The sequence below is a fragment of the Rhamphochromis sp. 'chilingali' genome, assembly GCF_963969265.1.
Source record: "Rhamphochromis sp. 'chilingali' genome assembly, chromosome: 9".
NCBI classification, from domain to species: Eukaryota; Metazoa; Chordata; class Actinopteri; order Cichliformes; family Cichlidae; genus Rhamphochromis; species Rhamphochromis sp. 'chilingali'.
Genome location: NC_137936.1, coordinates 19,957,930 through 19,979,765, shown reverse-complemented (window position 1 = coordinate 19,979,765; position 21,836 = coordinate 19,957,930). Strand labels below are relative to the sequence as shown.

The window sequence follows — 21,836 nt, the reverse complement described above, 5'->3', positions numbered from 1 at the left end:
GATTATTTAAAAGGCTCTGACTCTAAAAACAGTGCTTTATATATCGATTCTACCAGTTGAACCTGGTTACTTGATGGTTGATGATGTGAGTGCTGATGGAAGCAGCAGGATGAGTCCTGAAGTGTACAGGGCTATACTCTCTGCGCGTATTATTGAGACAATCGCTTCACAGTGTGAATGGATAATGACCCAAAACATAATGTTCAAGCAACCCAAAAGGCAAAGAAATAATAATAGATTGGATTTATATAGCACTTTTCAAGGCACCCAAAGCGCTTTAGAATACCACTATTCATTCACACACTGGTGGCTGCCCTGGGGCAGACTGACAGAAGCGAGGCTGCCATATCGCGCCATCGGCCCCTCTGGCCAACACCAGTAGGCGGTAGGGTAAAGTGTCTTGCCCAAGCCACGGTCGCCCCAAATAAATAAATGAGGACTGGCTGTGTCAGTCATGTGATCTCAGCTAGAGTACGACTGATATGGGATTTTTAAGGCCGATATAGATACCGATATGCGGCGGTTTAAAAAATCGGTTTAAAAAACTATATTTAAACAGACAGATCTCCCTAACATTTGTTATGTCTAGTTATATATGAGTGCTTACTAACATAATAAAGCAATACAGTTTAAAAATACTTGTGGATAACTCATTTACACCCGACTCTGCTCTGATCTGTAGTCGCGTTTATGTTCCAGACACGTGTTGCCAACAGGGAAGTTGAAGAGCCGAAACAAACTATGTAACATCAACACTCCCAGCGTTGCAGGTCGTCTCTTCTTCACTTTTAAAATGTTCATTTATCGGCTGTAATAAATGCCGACACTGAAAATAGTACTCTAGAAAATAGTACTGGCTGATGTATCGATCACCACCAACATCTGATAAATCATGTTTACTTTGACCGAGAATGAATTTAAACCAAAAAAGTCCAGAAACGTCACAGCAGCTTGTCCACTCTTTATTAGAATAATTTTTTTATGGTCACAATTTTTACAGTATTTCTCAGTATGATACATTCATAAAATGAAAGAGGAAAGAGAGGGAAGCTGTAAAGGGACATGTGTCTCCTGTTTGAAGTGTGTGCTCACTAAGGCTTTGCACACACCAAGCCAAACTCACATCTCACACACACACACACACACACATGTGCACACACCAGTGTTGGGGGTTATTTCTAAGGATTGCTTTTCACAGACAGGATTTGCTTTCAGCCACAGTTATTCTGTCATTTAAATAACATCATATTGCTTTTCATCAAATTTTAAATGTACTGGAAACAAGACAACGAAAACAGACGTTAGCTTTTTGCAGTCTTGTGAAAAAAGTGCATTGATCACATTCATTTCTAACTTTTGTTATACTTACTGCTAAAACTTTTAAGACATTAATCTACATCACGTTAATAAAATCTGTCTCCAGAATAGTTTGGTTACATAACATTATTTACAGACATGAACACACCAGAGATGTCTGCGTGATACACTCTTACACTAAAACGGCTCACACACCAAACACAAAACATCTGTAACCACACTAGTGATCCACTCATTACACAGCAGAAAACTAATTCCTGAATGGACTGTGACAACTTGCTGTTCATAGAGCTACCACCAGGGGGCGAAAACATTGCCAAAGGAGGATTAGCCAAATCCTTTGCTCAGGTCTCTCCGTGCAAACTTGGATGAAAAATGTGCTTGGAAGCTGAAAATGTTTGATTCAGAGAGAAAAACAAAACCAATCAAACAGAAAGAAAAATCCCACTTTGTGGATCAAACCTACCATGTTACATTCATTTCTGAATCCTTACACTGTTAAAGGAAACTGTATTTTTCCACATATAGAGCAGTTGAAAAAAACACAGCATATTCCTGATACATGTGTCTGTGTTTTCCCCCCCAAACTGGATGCAAAAGATTGCATCCAGTAAATATATATATATGATTTTTCCAGTAAAGTGTTTGTCTGTCTCTGATGTGGGCAGAAGTGAGTATTTCATCAATGTTACTTCTGAGTGCATAAAAAACCCAGTGATGCCTGTTGCGTTACTCTGTATGAACGACACCTTATTTTAATGATGTCGATGGAGATGCTTTGGAGGACGCTGATAATAGTCATCTTGCTTCTTGTTGGATGCTGTGTTTTTGAATCAGCAATTTTTCACCTGCCCCTAAATAAATTTGCAAAGGTGTGGACCACCCAAGCAGCAACCTCCAGGATTGCAGTTCCTCTGGTGGCCACTTGAGGCTGGCTCCAAAAGTGAGTCAATCCCTATAGGCTCCCATGTTAAGATGCTAACCTTTGAAGCACTAAAAATGAAAAATGTTCTTTGCTTCTATGGATAAATTTCCCTTTTATTGACTCTGTGCTGGCTACATGTTTTTTAATCTAATATATCTGGATAACAACAACCTCCATAATCAGAGATGTCACTTTTTCAATTTAGGATTGTGGGTAGTGTAGTTCTTTTCCATCTCATGCAGACTCTTTGGTCTCCACAGGAGCAGATTGTCGCTAGTGATGTGCGATTCCACTGATTTCCTTTCCAATCCGATACCAAGTAAAATTCAGGGTGGTATCGACGATACTGATCTGATACCGATACCTTGTACAAAAACGTATTTTATTTATTGTATCTCAAATTATAGTGTCATAATGATTACAGGACATCAGATTACTTGTTCTTATCACTTAATAATGCAGAGTTCATCATATAGAAATAAAAAACCTGAAGTTGTGCGCTATTTGAATGGAAGAGGAAGTAGTTCCTTCCAATTGTAGACAATCCGAATGAAATAGGTTATTTCCACTGTGTTCCTGTTAATGATAAACTACAAATTTACCCTAAATTACTAAAATATCAATATTTTAATGTGAGAATCGATTCTAGAACATAAATGACTGGTATCGGAGGAATCGATATTTCAGTATCGATCCGCACATCACTAATTGTCGCACTATTGTTTGATTATGTCGTAGCTCGTAGTGAGTCTACTTTAGACGGCTAAAACATTATAGCTCATAATTAAAATCCCTGTGGAGAAATTTACTTTCTGGAACCTTGTTGTTGAGCTTTATTAGCAGGTGTTTATTATTGTGCATTGAAGCTGTACAGATTATGAATGCAGCTTAGTAGCAAGCTTGCTAACTTTAGCTTATAACTTAGCATGCCACCCTCTTGTCCAAATACCCGAGGATTAAAAAGTTGAACAAAGTCCAAAATCAATGGGTGACCTCAGAGTGGTTCAACCTAAAAAAAAAAAGTGCTTGCAAGTTTTGTATACATCTGGAAAGATATCTGCTCAGGATGTTAGCATGCTGTGTCATCTACGCTAAACATATTTTAGAGACAGCCTTTCATGAACCTGTTGGCTAACAGGACATTTTGAGAGCATCTTTCGGTGAACGATTAGACCACTAAACCGGAAGTGGACACACACACGACTAAACAAGACCGTACATCAGCTCCACAGTGCAGCATCATTTTCATGTCCACGATCAGCTCCACAAACTACAGAACAGTTCTAAAATGTACAGACTCAATAAGCGTCACACAAGATTAAAATACACAGTATACATACTAAACGCTTGTAAAAGATAAATCTTTGTAATTCATCACGCCTACGTAACAGCAAATATACAGGAATATAAATATAGTCCATTTATACCTAAACACCATGGCTGTAAATATTGTGATTAAAAAAATAAATTAAAGATTCCTTTAAATAGGAATTTAAATGTGCTCAGTTTCAACTCAAGTCAGCGACCATCACCGTAATCCCTGCTGCGCCACAGCAGGCCCTGTAACACAGAGAGCAGTGTGTATGTGTGTGCATGTGTACTTCTGTCTGTGCATGAGGAGTCTAAGGCTTTCAAAGGTGCACACTATCAGGTCGGCTGATAAGTTCACAGAATTGGAATTTTTGCTTTTTAATCTTTTGGTCCGTAGCTATTTTTCTTATTTTAAGTTCATTTTTTTTGTTCAAAGTTAACACAGTTTGTGCGCCAATATAAATATATATTGCTGTGTGTCCCATAATATGTCTCGGCAGGAGTTCATTTTAAAATGTGGATCAATGCTTGAGACAATTCCAGCCAATAATCTGCTTGTGCTCAGTGAGTCAAAATCTCCTTTGTGCTTTTTTGAAGGAGGAGAAAAGCAAAGTTTGCGAGCTTCGTGCCCGCGTTGTGTTTTGGGTTGTAGTTCACTTTCACTGCAGTCCAGTGTAACAGGTCTGTTATTCTGGAGCAGATTTCAAGTGTTTTGTTGTTTACTTTTAACTCTTTGGTGGCGAAACTGAAATGAGTGTGTTTCTACAGCACGGAGACGAAGACGTGAGAGTGATGGATAATGAAACAGTGGTTTGAGCTCCCGGTTAATAAAACCCAGAGTCCTAAAGGTATGTTACATTACTATAACTATACTGTACATTGTGATTTTACACCTTTTTTTGTTTTTACAAAATGAACAACAACAACAGACTCTACACGCAAATTACAGGAGGAGGTGGATGTGGGGTCTGATTGGAACATAAACGGGTGCCTTTAGAGTCGTCTTAGCATATTTTACAAATCATAGTCCTATGAAAACAAATCTCACGGCATCAGAACAGAGCTGCGAGTCTGTGGCCAAAAACGTTACCTGATCTTAATTTGGAAGTGCTCACCTTTAAAGTCATTTTCTTAAACATACAGAGTTGAGTGTTTTGTTTTTTTTGATTCCTTGTGTGCCATCACACAGTGGCAAACACCACAGGTCAGGTGGTTTGCTGTGAATGTCTTCCTCAGACACCTCAGGACGTTACAGTAGAGTTTAGTTGTGACTTGAATTCACAGCGCACACTGTGGAGTGAAAATGGGACTTTCCACAGCTGTGCTGAGCATGACCTTGAAGAACAATTTGTCCAAATCTGAATCAGGTATGGTTTTGGAACTTTTCAGTTGCACCTTGTCGACTGCATAACATCTAATATAAAGAAAACCTGCTGCGTATTAAGTGGTACATGGCTTTGACACCCATTATTGCTACATAGGAAACCAGCAGAACCTCACAAACTCTACTACATTCACTCTTTCACACTACCTGCACTGTGCAGACATTGTCCTTATACTATGGGGTCGGTGTCTGCTAGGGGATCCTTAAACTAAGGCAAAGAAAATCAGATCACAGAACTTCATTCTGAACACATTAACCTGATGTTTTTAAATATATACAGATGTAGTGTGTCACTGTTAATCTCAACCTGATTCCAGAGTTTCGTTTATTGTAAAACAGTGAAATGCATCCCTTATTTCCTGTTTTCTAACTTCCAGATGCTTGGAAACATTCTGGAAATCTTCTCATGAAGTTCCTTCGTGTTATTTTGGAAGCGCTCATAAACTGGATGGCTACATACAGTTTTGTGGCGTTAGCAGGGCAGTGGTGAGGATTCCTGGAGCTGCGCTGAGCTCCAGTGGAGACCTCATGGGTAAAGTTGTGCTACAGGGGTGGTCAGAGGGGAGTCTGTCAAGGCTGGGCAACAGTCAAGAGTCAGACTCTGGTGTGAGAGGTGTGCTTGGTGTAGTTGGTGTGGTGGGGCTTATGGCAGCATTTTGGTAGCTAGTACCATAGCAGATGTTTGGAGACAGGGAGTCCATGGGTTTGTTTCCTCCAGGTGTCAGGAAGGGTTTACGTGCTGGCCCTGATGATGGGGCCTCGCCTGGTTTGCCTCCAAGGATGAATCTAGCCTCATCCTGCTCCTCAAGGTTGGATATGTCCTTCATCATAGATTTATGGTAAGAGACAGACAGCTTGTTAGAGCCATCTGACATCAAGTTGAAGTGTCGGGCGATGAAGACAACAGGGAGCGGAAGCATGGCCACAGCGATAAGAGCGAAGCACATGGCCAGAGCCCAGGGAGGATAGCTCTGGAAGCGTTCCTGAGCCTAAAATGACAGAGGGGTGAAATGAAAAGGAAACACTTTTCAAACGTTCCAGGTGAAAACTAACCCCCCAATCACTCCTACAAAGTACACCCTGTGTGGCTGTGTAATGGTGGGAATTTATTCTGTGCTTTTTATTCTTACTCACACAGAGACACGGTATGCAATCCTGTGAAAAACGAAGTACAATTTGTCAAATACGACTGTTGCTGTTGGACATTTTGCTTACATTTTAGCAGTTTTCGTGTCATGTTTTAGCTTCTTTTCCCTGAGTGAAGCATTTGAAAACTTCTTTTACACCAAAACAGCACAAACACACACACAGACAGACTGACCAGCTCTTGAACCCAGGCGTTGTATCCTGGTGGGCTGATGGCCATCTCGATGACAGTGGCCGAGATGAGAACGATAAGACAGAAAGGGGAGACGTACTTCCAAAGGTAGAAATAGATGATATAAGGTCGGAAACCTAACATGTCCTCCAGGTCCTGCATGAACCTGACGAAGAACAACAAATTGCAGTAAGGATCCTTTCCTTGGATACACTTTTGTAGTTTGATACACAGCTTTGAGCAGCATCTTGTAGTTAGCCTCACCTTTTGGTGCCATATATCCAAGCAACAGACAGATTTTCCAGGATGACCACTACAGTGAGAGGCAGACCAGCCGAGTAATCATCGAACATGGTGACAAAGTAATTTCCCGACCGCTGAACAAACAACAAGCCGCATAAGAAAGCGATGATGCAGCAACACACTGAAACAAACACAGAAACAATTGGAGCTCATTTGGAAGAAAAGATTAGGAAAAAGTTTGAAAAAACAGATGAGAATTAAAAAGGTTTTATTTGCCATTAAGTGCTATTATTTCCTGTTTCTGCTTTCCATTCAGTTTGCTCACAGCACATAAATACTAATGCAGCTCATTCCCAGATGTACTTTAATCCTTTCTAAGTGCTGAGCAAGGGGTTTCAACTACTAATAGCGCAGAGGCTGAGGGAGTCAGTGTGGCGGTGGTGCTGGGGAGCGGCGTACCTGTAAAAAGCTCCTTCTGGACTTTGTAGGCGTCAAGGACAGGTGTGGTGATGCCAGTCATGGTGCCGATCATGCTGCCCAGACCGAGGTTGATGAGCATGAAGAAGAACATGACTGACCAGAAGGGAGATGCTGGGAAATGCGTCATGGCTTCTGTGAAGGCGATGAAGGCCAGGCCGGTGCCCTGGACAGCCTGCAGAGAGACATTGAGAGGTGTGAAACACAGAACATGCTGTGGATTCAGCTGAGTTATGTGTGCCAAAGGCTCACTTTGTTCAGCTCATCCTCCAGAACACACGGCTCCAGACCCAGCTGGGGAAAGCTGTCCTCTTTGACCGTTTTAATGACCCCGTACATCTCAGCGTAGTCCGACGTGGTGAGATGGGAAAAGTTCACATGTGGAGGAATAAGATCATGACTCAGGACGTTGGAGTTGAGGTATCCCAGGATCTTTTCTGCATTCCTGCAGACAGAAAAGGTCAGAATCACAATGAATCCAATACATATTTTGTGCCACACTGCTTGACTGATGCTCTGACAAAAAGCCATGTAAGGTACAATTTCTTGAAAAAAAAACTGTTGCTGTTAAATTACTTAAAGATTAGATTAAATTAAATTAGATTAAATTGTCTCTTAAATTAGATACAAACATCCATTTACAATTTCACCTACCACTCAGTAATTTAATAAATGATCACAATAGAGACAATTTAGACCTATTTAGCTTACACTTTGGTATCCTCATATTCTTTATAAAGGATGTGATTTTTTTCCTCATAAATAATTAGGTAGGTAAAAAGCGCAACAAAAATTGTGGTTTTTACTCCTGTACTTTGCGTTTGGAACAAATTTACGGAGTTTTAACTTGTTAATGTGCCAAAAACATGTATTTTTAAAAGAGTAAATGGATACATGCATTTTTCATGCAGTGGTTAGTGCTGTGACCTCAAAATAAGCTCTCTGGCTTCCTCCCATAGTTCAAATTATGCTCATTTCCAGATACATAATAATAATGTATACTTTATTGATCCCCGTGGAGAAATTACTCTCTCTGCATTTAACCCATTCACACAGTGAAGCAGTGGGCAGCCGCAAATCAGGCGCACGGGGAGCAGTGTGTAGGGACGGTACCTTGCTCAGGGGTACCTCAGGGTAACCATTCAGTGGAACCTTTCGATCATGAGGTGACCACACTACCCACTGAGCTATCCCTGCCCTTATTTTGTGTGACCTGCTCCATATCACCACTGTCTCCTGCCCGCTCAGATCCTCATCTGCTATTCATCTTACTGTTCCGTCCGCACGTCTCACCACTATGGGGAACAGAGCTTTCAGTCGCTCTGCTCCTCGGCTCTGGAACTCTCTTCCTCCAGCCATAAGACATATAGACTCTCTTCCCGCATTTAAGTCACAGCTCAAAACTTCTGTTCAAACTGACTTATTCGCTTTAGTGCTCATTTCATCTGTTGTCAAGTTCTGCTTTGCAATTTTAACTGATTTTATGTATTTTATGACTATTGCTTCTTTTATTAATTTTGTTCTTTTGTAAGGTGACCTTGGGTTTTTGAAAGGCGCCCTCAAATAAAATGTATTATTATTATTATTATTATTATTTTATATTCTTGGACTCTACCAGAGTAGCTTGCATGTTTCAAATTTATTAAAAAAACAAAAGACATCATAATTTAATTAAATTTTCAACTTTCCCCTGATTGTCTGGTCCTCATATAAGTTGGAATAGCAGGTTTGTACATTTATTATATGAGGCTAAAACTTTGAGAAGAATCATCTTGTCTTCAAGCGGGGACTTTCCCCGTCTTTGACATCAGATAGAGTCACGAACAGAAAAACACCATCAGAAACCAAGAACTCAGAACAATCTGAAGATGGGCCTTTTGGCTCGAAAGCACTGCTCGCACGTGCACTGACCACAGTATCTGAAAATATGAGGATCCATCACTGTAACAACATATATGTGACAGAAAATAAGGATAACTGCCACTGTTTATAACATAAAGACTGTGGGGATTGTAACTTTGAGGTGTGATTTTTGGTTAATATGCAGTACTCATGAACCTTGCTGTCGGACTTTTGTTTCTTTTTTGGGGGGTTACATTCAATGTTGCCAAAACCCCCCCCCCAAAAAACAGTGTTCAACTTACTCCACAACACACTTTTCATTCATGATGTTTGCCTTGAAGCCCAACACAGCAAACACAACCAGTGTGGCCAAAATGGAGGTCAAAAAGTTGATGACAGAGACGAGCACGGCATCAAAGTGGCAGTTGTTGTCAATCTTATTGTAACTGGAGAAGGCAATGACTCCTCCAAAACCCAGACCGAGGGCAAAGAAGACCTGGGTGGCGGCCTCCCTCCACACCTGCGGCTCCAGCATCTTCTCCAACTGAGATGTGAGGAGAGGCTTTTGTTAGCATGCATGGTTGAAAAAACAGAGGTGAGGAACAATGACTCTTCCATCCTAACCTTGGGAGTGAACATGTGAGCGATACCATCTACTGAGCCCTTCAGCATTAAACCCCTGACCAGGAAACAGAACAGCACCACGTAGGGGAAAAGAGAACTGAAGTACATCACCTGTACAGGTGCAAAAGAAAAAGACATCAATTCAGCAAAAAACAAGCCTCCACACTTTTCTCCTAAATGTTTCTGTGTCATGGTTTCCCAACCTTCCCAGAGGAAGCGATTCCTTTAATGACGGCGAGGCAGACAATGATCCAGGCTACCAGCAGAGACAGGGTCATTTTGATGTTGAGGCCGCCGCTCTCTGCGATGGTGCTGGTCGTGTTCAGAGTCTGCCGGTACCAGAAATAGGTCGTAGCCGAGCTTTTGTCACATTCTGGCTCCACAACTGTAGATGACAGGAAAGAAAAGTTTAATTTGGGTGATAATGAGGAAGCAAGAAGAGAAAAGGTTTGAAAAGACTGCAGGGAGCCTGAGGAGAGCGAAAGGAGAGTATACTGGTGCAGAGGATGTTTGCTCGGGGTCAGTATTACAAGATTTGGCTGGTTTATATTTCTCACTTACACAAGGTCATCTGTGTACTTGGTATGCAAAACACACAACTCAAAGTCACAACCCTTGAGATTTTCCTCACAGTGTATTAACTTGTTACCTTGAAGAAATGAAATATACTGTGTGTGGCTGAGAGTAGAGGCAGCGGTGTTGTGATAATATGATCACGTATTACTGAGCTTTATCTGTGCAGAGACACACACGGCACACAGAAAAAAGTCAAGCACAAGCAGGTGAAAATGCTTCACAAATTAAACTGAATCAAGTTGTTCTTTACTATGTTTGTTGATCGATTTGCTTCCACGTGTATGTCATCACAGCGGCCGTGAAATATTTTACAGTCTGCTGCTGTCCTTCAGCATTAGCGTCCTTCAGCATGAATCTCTGCTTCCCCCGTCTTTCTGCCAGCCTTGCTGAGTCATTCACATGCTGGTTTTTGGCTGCCCCAGGGTTTACAATATAATCACCACTAATCGAATAAGTTCCAGTGGGTTTTAATCTGGATTAGGCAAGTGAAGTCTTGACAGAAAGTTGTAGTGAAGGGAAGACAGCTTGTGTCTTCTGCTCAGGAGTGTTGATGAAGACTGAAGCTTTGTAACACAGCAATCCATTGAAGTATAACTGTGAGAATTATGTGCAATCTGCAATGTTTCACCAAATCAGTAGCATGATTTTCTCATCATACTGAACCTTTAAAAATCAAACCCTAAGCGGCCTGCATTAAATGCATCAGTGACCTGCAGTTACGACAGTTTTCCTGTACGGTCATGTGAAAAAGAACGATTTTCACAGGACTGTAAGTAACAACAGTACGTAGCAAGAGTGACCACCTCTATAAAAACTGGAACGTTCCGGTGTGTATTAACACAATGCCACAATCTTCCGTGGAGTGAACATCCAAGCAAATTCATCGCAGACTGTGCAGAGAAAGTGCAGAAAAACAAAGAGCTCTACCTCATATCGTACCGCTCACGGTAATACCGGTATAATGTTGGGCAACGATAAGAAAATGAAATATCACGATAGAATATGGGTAAAACGCAAATGTGCAGTGCCTTTGTTTTCATTGTCGGCCAATTTCCACTGGAAATGCCTTTTGGTTAAACTGTCAGCAAGGAATTTGCATTTGCACTGTTAAATTTTTATATAACTTTAATGCAGATAAAAAACAGCTGCTTGTTTAAGTGAAAATACATTGGGGTTTTTTTTTTTGCACTAATAAAGTTGTGGAGTTGTAAAGTATTTTGTCTAGTGTCAATTATATCGTCAGTTATATCGTTATCGCAAATTTTCAAATGTATATCGTGATAAATATTTTTGGTCATATCGCCCTGCTCTATGCAGCATGTGAGTACAAACACCCCAAACCAACTGCCGAGCATGGTAGTGGAAGGGTGATGATTTGGGCTTGTTTTTGCAGCCACAGGACCTCGGCACCTTGCAGTCATTCAGTGAGGCATGAACCTCTCGATATGCCGAAGATATCTAGAGTCAAAAGTGAGGCCATCTGTTCGACAGCTAAAGCTTGGCCACAGCTAGGTCACGACAACAATCACAGCACAGCACAGTAATAAACCTACAACAGAACGTCTGAAAAAGAAAAGAATCGACTCTGCAAAAAGCCAGTCAAAGTGCCGACCTCAACATGGGAGAAATGCTGCGATGGGAACTTAAGAGAGTTATTCATAAACATCCATCCATCCATCCATCCATTTTCATCCGCTTTGTCCAGGGCCGGGTCGCGGGGGCAGCAGCCTAAGCAAAGAGGCCCAGACCTCCCTCTCCCCAGCCACCTCCTCCAGCTTATCCGGGGGAATACCAAGGCGTTCCCAGGCCAGCCGAGAGATATAATCTCTCCAGCGTGTCCTGGGTCTGCCCCGGGGCCTCCTCCCGGTGGGACATGCCTGGAACACCTCACCCAGGAGGCGCCCAGGGGGCATCCTTGTCAGATGCCCGAACCACCTCAGCTGGCTCCTTTCGATGTGGAGCAGCAGCTGCTCTACTCTGAGCCCCTCCCGGATGGCCGAACTTCTCACCCTATCTCTAAGGGAGAGGCCAGCCACCCTTCGGAGGAAGCTCATTTCTGCCGCTTGTATCCGCGATCTCGTTCTTTCGGTCACTACCCACAGCTCGTGGCCATAGGTGAGGGTAGGGACGTAGATCGACCGGTAAATTGAGAGCTTCGCTTTTACACTCAGCTCCCTCTTCACCACGACGGACCGGTGCAGCGTCCGCATAAACAAACACGTACAATTCTCAATGAACTGAAGCGATGTTGTAATGAAGAGTGGCCCAAATATTAACTTCAAGTTATTGGTGGTTTTACGAGAATTCAAGAATCCAAACTGTCTTTCATCTTAATCCTCATACTGGCTGTTTGTTCCCACTGTCTGAAAGACCCATGTGTGAATTTCTGAACCCTATGAGAGAAAAAATACGAACTCTTTTTGTATCCTTTCTTTAAATTGTTGCCTAAAAGGAAAATTGCTTTTCCATCCCCAAATTCCTCTTCTTAGCCAAGAGACTCTTGACATTAAGTCCAGATCAGTCTTCAGGGTTTTTCCTTTAACTTTGGTTATATGCAGGAAATATCACAGTTTGGAATAACTAAACCATGTTACATAGCTAAACTTAAGTTGCTGCACTTTAAACTTTAGCTTTACATTTTGGGCAACCTGTGTCTGCACAAAACTGTCATTCCTGTTTATCTATAGCCATCCTAGCAGAATGGCATTGGAGGCAGTATCCTTTAGTCATCTTTTGTAACTGCACAACTAATGAGAGGGACTACCATGAGATTTTGGAGAGAAATGCATCTGTGAAACAGCGTTTACTGTCAATTAACAAATGTTGGTATTGCACTAAAGTAAGTTCATATAAACTCACTGGCAAGTGTCCCATTCTTTCTGATTGGGCAGTCACTCCATGGGAGAGGATACTGGAAGGACTGGAAGAAGTAGAAAATGCTCCAACCGATGATCACATTATAGTAGAGACCCACAAAGCCGCACACCTACAGACAGATAGATGGCGTTATGCGACAGAAACAGCCAGATAACATTTAATGAGGTACAAATATGTGATGTCAGGTTTGATATAGACATCACATGTGCAGAGGATCATCTGTGCAGAGTGAGAAAAACATGCAAATGAGGCAGGTGCTTTGTGCATGTCCCAATGCTGCTGTCAGTCTTTGGAGCAGCCTTGCCAGCAAGGACATTCAGAAGCTAAATAAGGTTGAGGGAAGCATGAATAATTGAAGTGCTCTCTTTTCAACAGTGATCTTCTGTGAGATATTTATAGCTACTTCTGCAGCTCTGAAGTAAGACTACCTTCCACTCTCAGACACGTCAATACCTTCATAAACCTGCATCAAGATATAACTTTAACTAGATAGATAAATAGATAGAACCTCTTTGATCTCATCACCATGCTTCACTTGTCAAACTGCTTCCTATGGAGCCGCTAAAGACTTTAAGAGCACTGCTAAAGAAAGAGTGTACATTTGGCTCACAGTTAAAAAGATGATGGCTCTGTCTCACACTCCTTACAGGAACAGAAGCATCTCAGCTTACCATCAGACTTGACATTCCTATTCCACCCAGGCGGGGACAGACGTAGTTCCACACCCCGATACTTCCACGCCTGATCTTCTGACCCACTGCCAGCTCCAAGAAGAAGAGAGGGATGCCAATAATGAGGAGGAGGATGAAGTAAGGAACCAGATAGGCGCCTGAAAAAACAAACAAACAAAAAAGATTTGGTGTTTCTAGGAAAAAAGTGTTGCTGTTTGGTTGGCTAACTTACACAGGAAATCACAAGTCCTTGTCCCCCTGGATAGGGAGCTTTTTCATGCTGTAAAATGCTAGTGCTACGCTAATGGGTAGCACTGGGTGTCCTCTGGCTGCTACAGTAAAAGTAGGACAGTTGTATCAAACTGTGGGAAAATAACCTTTTTACTTCTCGCGTGATCCCACTAAACACCCTCAGTCACTGCTCTCAGGTTTTATGCGATAGGATAAAGTGCACGGTAAAGCGGGCTATGCTATGATGGGCCTCCATTAGCGGTATACCGTTGCGCCGCTGGTGTAGTGGTATCATGCAAGATTCCCATTCTTGCGACCCGGGTTCGATTCCCGGGCGGCGCACGAGTTTTTTCCCTCCCACAATTTCGTTGTACAGTGACAATAAAGGGCGACTCTATTCTATTCTGTTGTCTGTTACATCTGGTTTAACTACAGTGAAAATGGTCAACCGATGGCTTCAATAACCATTGGCTCACACCACTAAAACTACAATTAACTAAATAAAAAACGTAATGAACTGGATTGAGAGCATCCCCGCTGTTTGCTGACTACTTGCCAGATCACTGACTTAAGAACTCCTACAAAGGTGACTTGTGCAGCTTCAGCTTGTTAAACTGCAGCTATGCACTGCTGTCTGTTATGGAGGGTGTCTCTGACAAAATTACCTGCAGTTTTTTGGGTTTGCAGCTGTTGTTGTTGCTGTGATGAAGACTGACAGTGGATTTTGTGTCTGGGTTAAATATTCACTGTACGTCTTAAGTACTAACCCTTCTGGAACCCCACACCGTAACCTATGGCCCAACCTAAGATCTGAGATGCACCTCTCTAGAAAATATAACTATTTCGACTCAGCCCACAATGACTGTGATTGGTCAGTTCAGTAATTTTGTTTCCTCCTGTCCATTTCCTTCATTTTTTAATTTAAATAGAAAATAACAGATCAAGTTAAAGAAAGCAATCCCTCTGCTAACTACACACAGGGTACGTCGCAGATGTAACGTAGAAGTAAAAATTAATACCCATTGCATAACCTGGTATATTCCTGACAGCATTTTTGCCGGAATAAAACTTGTTTTGTTTAACTCAGCCTCATTGATAAATATTCTTTGAAATATAGTTTAATCTTAAAGGATGTCTGAATTTGTCCCCTTTGGAGCTTAATCCAGAGAGGAATCATCAGGACGCAACTGTGTTTTATGTGTGAGGGGTGAGTCATCATCCTGGATATAAAGACTTATAGCTGGCAAACATGTACTATTAATACATCAGAAGCGGGAATTACATTCAGTAGTACATGCATCTCACAGTCGGTGGAGTAATGAGGCAGAGAGATGAGAGGAGGCAAAAGGCTAAATCCAGAAAGCTGAAATAAAGAGGAAGTTAAATTTAGTGAGCGATTCTGGTCTCTTGCCAAACTTGAAATCCACTTCATCACCCGCTAGTTGAAACCAGAGGCCACTAAAAAATGTGATGCAGGATAGGCATCTCAGAGGAGGAAGAATGACAGAGGATGCTGAACGAGAAAGAGAAAGGCGTGTCCTGAGGAAAGGAGGAAACGAGAGAGGAGTCCACACATCAGTAGCGGCCAGCAACCCTGATCTTTAATGTGTCTGTAATTGGGTGGCAGACAGCAAATTACACAATGAAAAATGCCTGCTTGTCAAATCGCATAACCTGGCAAGTGCTGGTGGAAGATTACTGGCAGTAAATCTGGCCTATAGGCAATAAATCCTACGTATATGCTGTAAGTCAGGCACAAGCAGTAAAGCTAAAAACACTTAGACCAATGAAGCAAGAGCAGATCTGTCAGCCCATGATGACAAGGTGTTTTTCCTACAATGAACACCAGTTTACACTGCATGCGCCTCCGATTACATAGAGTACATGCATTCCTGAGAAAAATAAAACCTCATACAGTTACATTCATTCTCCATACAGCTCTCTGTTTACCAGGGTATCAGATGAGCCTGGCCTGCCCTACTGGCTATAGTAATCAATAATGCAGCTATTTTTAGACTTGGCTGCTTTATGCACAGTACAGCTGCTCTCTTGGCAGGGCTGAAATGAATGAAAGTGTCGTGTTGTTTTTGATAGTCAAGGTCATGAGATGAACAGCTCTCTCTGTGGCAAACGAACATGCTTGTCTGTAAAGAAAACAAATCCCATTGCTCGAATAGGACTGAGCGATCAATACCAAAATGTTAACAAGAATATTTTCTTAATATCCACATGCATCTGTTATAATCCCTAAGCTAATTCTTGCTGATTATTAGTTATTTTCTGTTCATTTATAAGATTTCTTCTGGATGGTTTTCATGTTTGATTTCTGTTTGGGCTGTAGGATCTGTAGCTTTTAGTTCTTTTTACTTTTGAAATTTAGCTTCTCTTTGTATTAGAGTTTGTTATTTATAACCTCTTATATTTTGCTGGGAAAATGTAGACACTCACTGTTGTACCTCTCTCCTGAACACCTCTTTGAAACAGCGTTTCTAATTTGGAGTCATCACTCCATAACCCCGTTGCCACTGGTTTTCAGCCCAGTTATTTTTTGATGTCTTTTGTAGATTCAACTAAAAAAATGTATACATTATAAAAACATATAACATTATGTAAGATATACATTTTATGCCTGCTAGTAACAAAGTGCCTAAAAATACAATTTATAAGTGGTTCTTTGCTAAGTTGTCTGTTATGTGTAGACAAAACACTGGTTCATCCCCTTATGTGCCTTTTTGTGCTTGAACGATTCATAGGTCAGTGACATCGCTCTGAACACTGTGAGGAACCAGGACGACTGAAAATGAGTGAAAAAAGCAGGCGATGCCCAAATAAAACCTTTGAAAGACCTTTAGAAAGCCTGAAGAGTTATTGCTCAACACAACTTTACAAAATGAATGTGACATCATGAGTTCTCAGACCAAAGCCATCGTTAACCTCAGTCTTCATTTGGGTTTGTAAAGATTTGTGACTAAAATTGTTCCACAGAGACTGAAATATAAATACCTGCTAAATATGGGAAAAAGTACTACAGTAAGTGTCAAAAGAAAAGTGTTGAGCCACAAAGACACAAACTAATTTCTCCATCATCATAACAACTGAATGTGGATAAATGATAATTGATAATAAATTACTTCCTGGCAGTGTTGGTGGAGTAACATGTAAGGGAGTTAATTAATTAAATGAAGAAATAAATGTAATTCTCATCAGTTCCATAGAATTTAAGTGCAAAATCCTCATGAGTAGGATGCCTGAAAGAGTTCAAGACCCAGACAGGCTGTTATGAATCATATTTAAAAAGAAGAATGTATATATGTGGTAAATGCTGTAAGTATTGCCTGTGACTCACCTCCTCCATTCTTTTGGCACAAGTATGGGAAGCGCCACACGTTCCCCAGGCCCACAGAGAAGCCCACCTGGGCCAGGATGTACTGCAGTTTGCTGTTCCAGGCGGGTCGCCCATCGTTTTCAGGGACCTCTATCTGAGGGACTTTCTTCCCCGCCGCCCCTCCGACATTCAGGGAGCTGCTCTTGTAGTCGAGCGGCTCCTCGTGTGCGAGCAGGTCAGCCACCGACTCTGTGACGTGCTCATGGCTCTGCTCGCGCTGTGTCACCTTGCTGTTCTTAGGCATCAGGGAGGCTGAGGGTCAGGAGGGGGGTGGGGGTGGGGGCGAGTGGAGAGAGAAACAGAGAGCGAGAGACGGGAAGAAGTGACGGAGGCCAAACGTCAGGTGGGGATGAAAGGAAGAGCGATGCTGAAGAGCGATTGCTGGATTTCAGTTCTTGGCTTCAGTCCTGCATCAGAAAAACAAAACAGAGCGATAGTCGCACCCAAAATGGTGTTTGGACATCATAACATTTAATTTAGTAATGATGTTGTATTATTAAATGATAACAACGTTAAGCATCTACGTTGTGAATAAAATAGTAGAAGGTTTCTGCCCTTGGTGAGTCTAATTTCCTGACTGTGATCGTTAAATAACACTTTGTACAGTAGCTGACACAAGTAATACCCCATTTATTGCTTGGTTAACCTCCTAATAAGCCACTGGATTGTAACACATGGTTATATCTCTCCAGAGCCAATAAAGAATGGCACCATAAAGACAGGATCACAGACAATTTGTCACAAAGACAGCTGTACGAATAAGATTTGGGGACAATTTTATTATGCTTCTGCATAAATGTGACCTAAAGCATTACCAGAGGTTACTACAAGTCTTTAAGGAAAAAATTAGAAACCAGCAGAACCAGTCACATTGATTAATTGCAGAATTTGATCCAATATTATACGTTTGTGATGAGGAGTAGTATTAGCAGTAAATTTGAATATAAAAGCAACAGGCGATGATGCTGAGATGTTAGTGGACTCTGAGCAGCATTTAAATATCAGACCTCTGATATAGTCTGAAAAGCACTAAAAGGAAGTGAATCGTGGCGTGAAGAAATGAGTTGTCTGAACACCCGAGGACCTGAGAAAAAAAGATGACTGATGCTCATCAGGCTGGAGAGGATTAAACAATCCTTTTTAAAGAATTTAGACTCCACCAGTCGGGCATTTTGAGAGGTCACACGTGATTCCAGGGTAACTTTTAAGTAACTAAATGTCACATTGGCTATTGGACATGCTTATGAGTCTGCCACCAGGAGAACAACAATACAGAGGAATGCAGGGCTGCAAAGACAACATCACTGCTGTCCGTTTACAGCCTTTAGGGCTGTGTGGTAACGTCAGGAGACTTTGTGGATGCACAACACCAAAAACCATTTGGTTCATATGAAAAGAAAAACAAGAACCTTATCCCATCTGTAAAACACGATCTTGTTGTGTCAAGATGTAGGCCTTTCTGCATTTGGGCCAGCACTCATGAAGTCTAAGTTATGGTAGCAAATTCTAAAAGAAAAAAATGTCAAGACATCTGAAACTGAAAAACTGAGTCATGATAGCAATAGATGGTTTATATTTTTAAATTACCAACACAAAGTATTGTGAAAGGGCCAGAAGTGTGGCGCTCATGTGAGGAAACTCACAGAGATGTTGGAGTGCAATGTGCTCTGAGCTTTGGGGTGCACTTCTCCACACCATCACACACGGCTGATCAATAGTTAAGGCAAATGCTTAGTTGCACTTCGTGCCACTTAAATGGGTCACATTGAGATACTGAAAGCAAAGATTCACACGACTTTGCCACATAGGGACGTAATATTGAATCGGTTAACTAAAAAATAAATGGTCTTGTTGTGTTGTTTGCTTGGGTTATGCTTATTAGGACTTTTCCACATATTCTTAGCGCTATACAAATACGGGTCATTTACCATTTTACCATTTTCTTGCAACTGTATGCAGTATCCGAATTTAAGAAAAGCTCACCAGTGATTGGAACGGAAACAAAGCCCCTCACTGCAGCTCTTTGTATCTCATGCAATGTTTTCGGGTCCCAAAAATTCCCAATCCTGCAAATTGTTCTATTTAATTTCCCTGTTCTGAAAAGCTTAACTTTGGTGAAGCTTTTTTCATGTAAATCCTTTAATCCTCTGGAGCCTTGCGCCAACATCCATCCCCACCCCTCTTTGAGGGAGTGGTTGGTTCAACCCAAATGTAATAGAGGAAGTAAACACGATGCTTTGGATGAAGTGCCCTCATACGTTCTCCTTATTCACATCACAGGCCTGCACAGACTCATTACTTATTGAGTGGGCTCTTTTCTCCATCATGTTTTCCAATTGAGATGCAAAAACTGCAAAATATGAGGTCTGAAGTGAAAAAGAAAAGAAAAAGAAATTAACTAGAAAAAGTATTCTCTGTGATTGTGAGCTCATATTTCTAGTTCCACACTTGAGCTGAATGAAGGTGCTCTACCTTTCACGTGATGCTACAGCAGTGATGCGCCCGAGATCTCATCGTCACTGCTTACATCAGCCTAAAACAAGCTTCCTCCGTATCAGCCGATTCAGCAGACCTTAAATGCTCCACAAACCCTCTTAGAGCTTCTACCGACAACAACAAACCTACATATTCTTGATGCGCTTTTACTGTCCTAAAGAAAAAAAACCCCACAAAAAACAAAACATCCCTAAAACAGATTTCCTCCTCTGTGCACAACAAGATGATCCCATGATGTAATAATCCAAGCGCAGCCATTCACAAGTCTTCATAATCCTGTGTGCATTAACTGTAAAAACCACCCGAGTGCTGCTTTTCTGTCTTGTCATTCAATCCCACGCTACAGTAGATACGTAATATCAATCAGCGACTGCATCATGGGGCCAACACTGGAAAAATAAAAACAGCAAACATCAACTAACCCATCCAATAATCCTCTGGGAAAAAAAAAAAATCAGCACACAGTTCAGATGACCCCAGCTAATGCTAAGACCGAGTCTGTGTGGAGCAATTTCATACTACAGCAAAAGGTTGGAAGAAACCTTTGGGTATGGCTCGCTTTATCTGAGGTCATTCATTGTGCTGTCCTTCAGAGACTCTCACCGCACAGTTACAACCTGGCCTGGCTTTAGATATACAAGCTGCATCATCAGTCTAGTAAAAACACATGATTTGGATTTCTGTTTCTTGCCAACAGTCTGTGGCTAAAAAGAGATACCAGCATATATGAAAAGCAGTATGTCAAAGACATACAAACAGACCACGGTGTGTTAAAAGTTATATTCATTTGCAGATAAGGATGAAGGACCTCACCTATTAGCTAGAAGGTGGTTATTAGTGATACATGTACACAGTCATACACAGGTGCTGTTACTTATTGACAGTGTCACACACGACGCAAAATGCAGTTTGATTATAAAGAGGCAACCCTGTATACATCAGCTTCTGCAATCAGTCTCAATTAGATGTCCAGACTTCATTGATCAGCTGATCCTGCGATTATCAGCGAGCTCTACAAGTCTGAGCCACAGTTAAAGGTTAATCAGCTGTTTCACAAAGTAAAAAGTGTTAAAAGTCTGAAGCACGCATGTCTTTAATGGCCAAATGGCAGCATTAGACCTCAGAGGCTGGGACTGTGTGAATTGAAAACATGCAGGATGTGAAAATCTCCATCATCAACACTACGACAGAGATCACTGTCTGGAGCACCAGGTGAGACATCTGGTGATGACAGCGATACCTCTGCCTCTGTTTTCACTGCTCGTCCTGAGCAGAATCAAGGTCACTCCAGAGCCCAGACCTGCGTGCGTCGCGGAGCACATTTGAATCTTGATGCCTTTTTGTTCGCAACATAACACAACTTCTCTTTAAAGTTGGCAAGCATCTCAGGTATGACACAGAACAATTAAAACTACTTTTAAGCAGAAAGAAATGTTAAATGAAGCAATGGCAGGAAAAGAGTTTCTCACCGTGAGTCTTGTACAGCAGTATAATCCGGGCTTAAGCGATCGCAGTTGTCAGAGAATATCTGGAGAGAGGCATGAATACATCCACCACGAGCATGTGTATGTGTGTGTGCGGCTGTGGTACTGACTGAGCGCTCACAGGACAGTGCAGGACGGAGCATCACATGCTGCACTGCCAACAATTGACGTGCAGGGTGGAGAGCGCACCGTGACGCACGAAGTGGCTCTCATTATCAACAGTGGCAAATTAACACGCCCCACTCTTTCACTTGTTTGAGATCCATCACGGCATCTCTGCGCCGGAAGAAGGACGCCGAGTGAATGAAGGGGGCTACAACCGTGCGCGGATTTGTCAAGGTTATCCACTCCTACCTGAGGAAACGACCGACTGACGCAGTTTTCGTCATTCGCTTTTCAATTGATGGAAATTTGAAACCGTTCAGCCATGACCGGTCGGCACACTGAAAAACAGTGCTCAGGAAAAAGAAAAAAACAAACATATTTAAGGTAGAGCTAAATGAGCCTGGTTTCTGGTGGCAGTATTATGATGAAATGAGCAAAATGTTGAAATGTGCGTTTTATAGCGGAGAAGAGTCAGCGTTGATAGGAAATGTTTATTTTAAGAAAAATATATCTGATAACAATAATCACACGCAGATCTGGGCAACAAAACAAAGAAAACAACCATATAAA

The 21,836-nt window shown here is 41.7% G+C and overlaps 1 protein-coding gene across 3 annotated transcripts; it reads right to left on the bottom strand.

The window, feature by feature from the left end:
- Positions 1-945: 945 nt before the first annotated feature.
- On the bottom strand, positions 946-21,501 carry LOC308403175 (sodium-dependent neutral amino acid transporter SLC6A17-like). Of its 3 annotated transcripts, XM_080892438.1 has the most exons (12): positions 21,147-21,501; positions 17,143-17,588; positions 13,566-13,723; positions 12,877-13,003; positions 9,645-9,826; positions 9,442-9,552; positions 9,120-9,361; positions 7,228-7,420; positions 6,958-7,150; positions 6,520-6,679; positions 6,259-6,421; positions 946-5,926 (listed from the first exon to the last, which is right to left on the bottom strand). In XM_080892438.1, the coding sequence occupies exons 2-12, from the start codon at positions 17,423-17,425 to the stop codon at positions 5,525-5,527; spliced, it is 2,214 nt and encodes a 737-aa protein (XP_080748564.1). In that variant the 5' UTR covers positions 17,426-17,588; positions 21,147-21,501; the 3' UTR covers positions 946-5,524. The 3 variants fall into 3 exon arrangements, with proteins under 3 accessions (XP_080748564.1, XP_080748566.1, XP_080748565.1); XM_080892440.1 differs by lacking the exons at positions 17,143-17,588; positions 21,147-21,501 and adding an exon at positions 13,798-14,634; XM_080892439.1 differs by lacking the exons at positions 17,143-17,588; positions 21,147-21,501 and adding an exon at positions 13,943-14,634.
- Positions 21,502-21,836: the final 335 nt, after the last annotated feature.

Excerpts from the sequence above, each read along its gene's own strand:
- LOC308403175 (XM_080892438.1), bottom strand. The coding sequence starts at position 17,425 with ATGCCTAAGAACAGCAAGGTGACACAGCGCGAGCAGAGCCATGAGCAC. Across the intron at positions 9,827-12,876 it reads AAAGAATGGGACACTTGCCA|TTGTGGAGCCAGAATGTGAC; the intron begins GTGAGTTTATAT and ends TGTCATCTACAG. Across the intron at positions 5,927-6,258 it reads ACGCCTGGGTTCAAGAGCTG|GCTCAGGAACGCTTCCAGAG; the intron begins GTCAGTCTGTCT and ends CTGTCATTTTAG.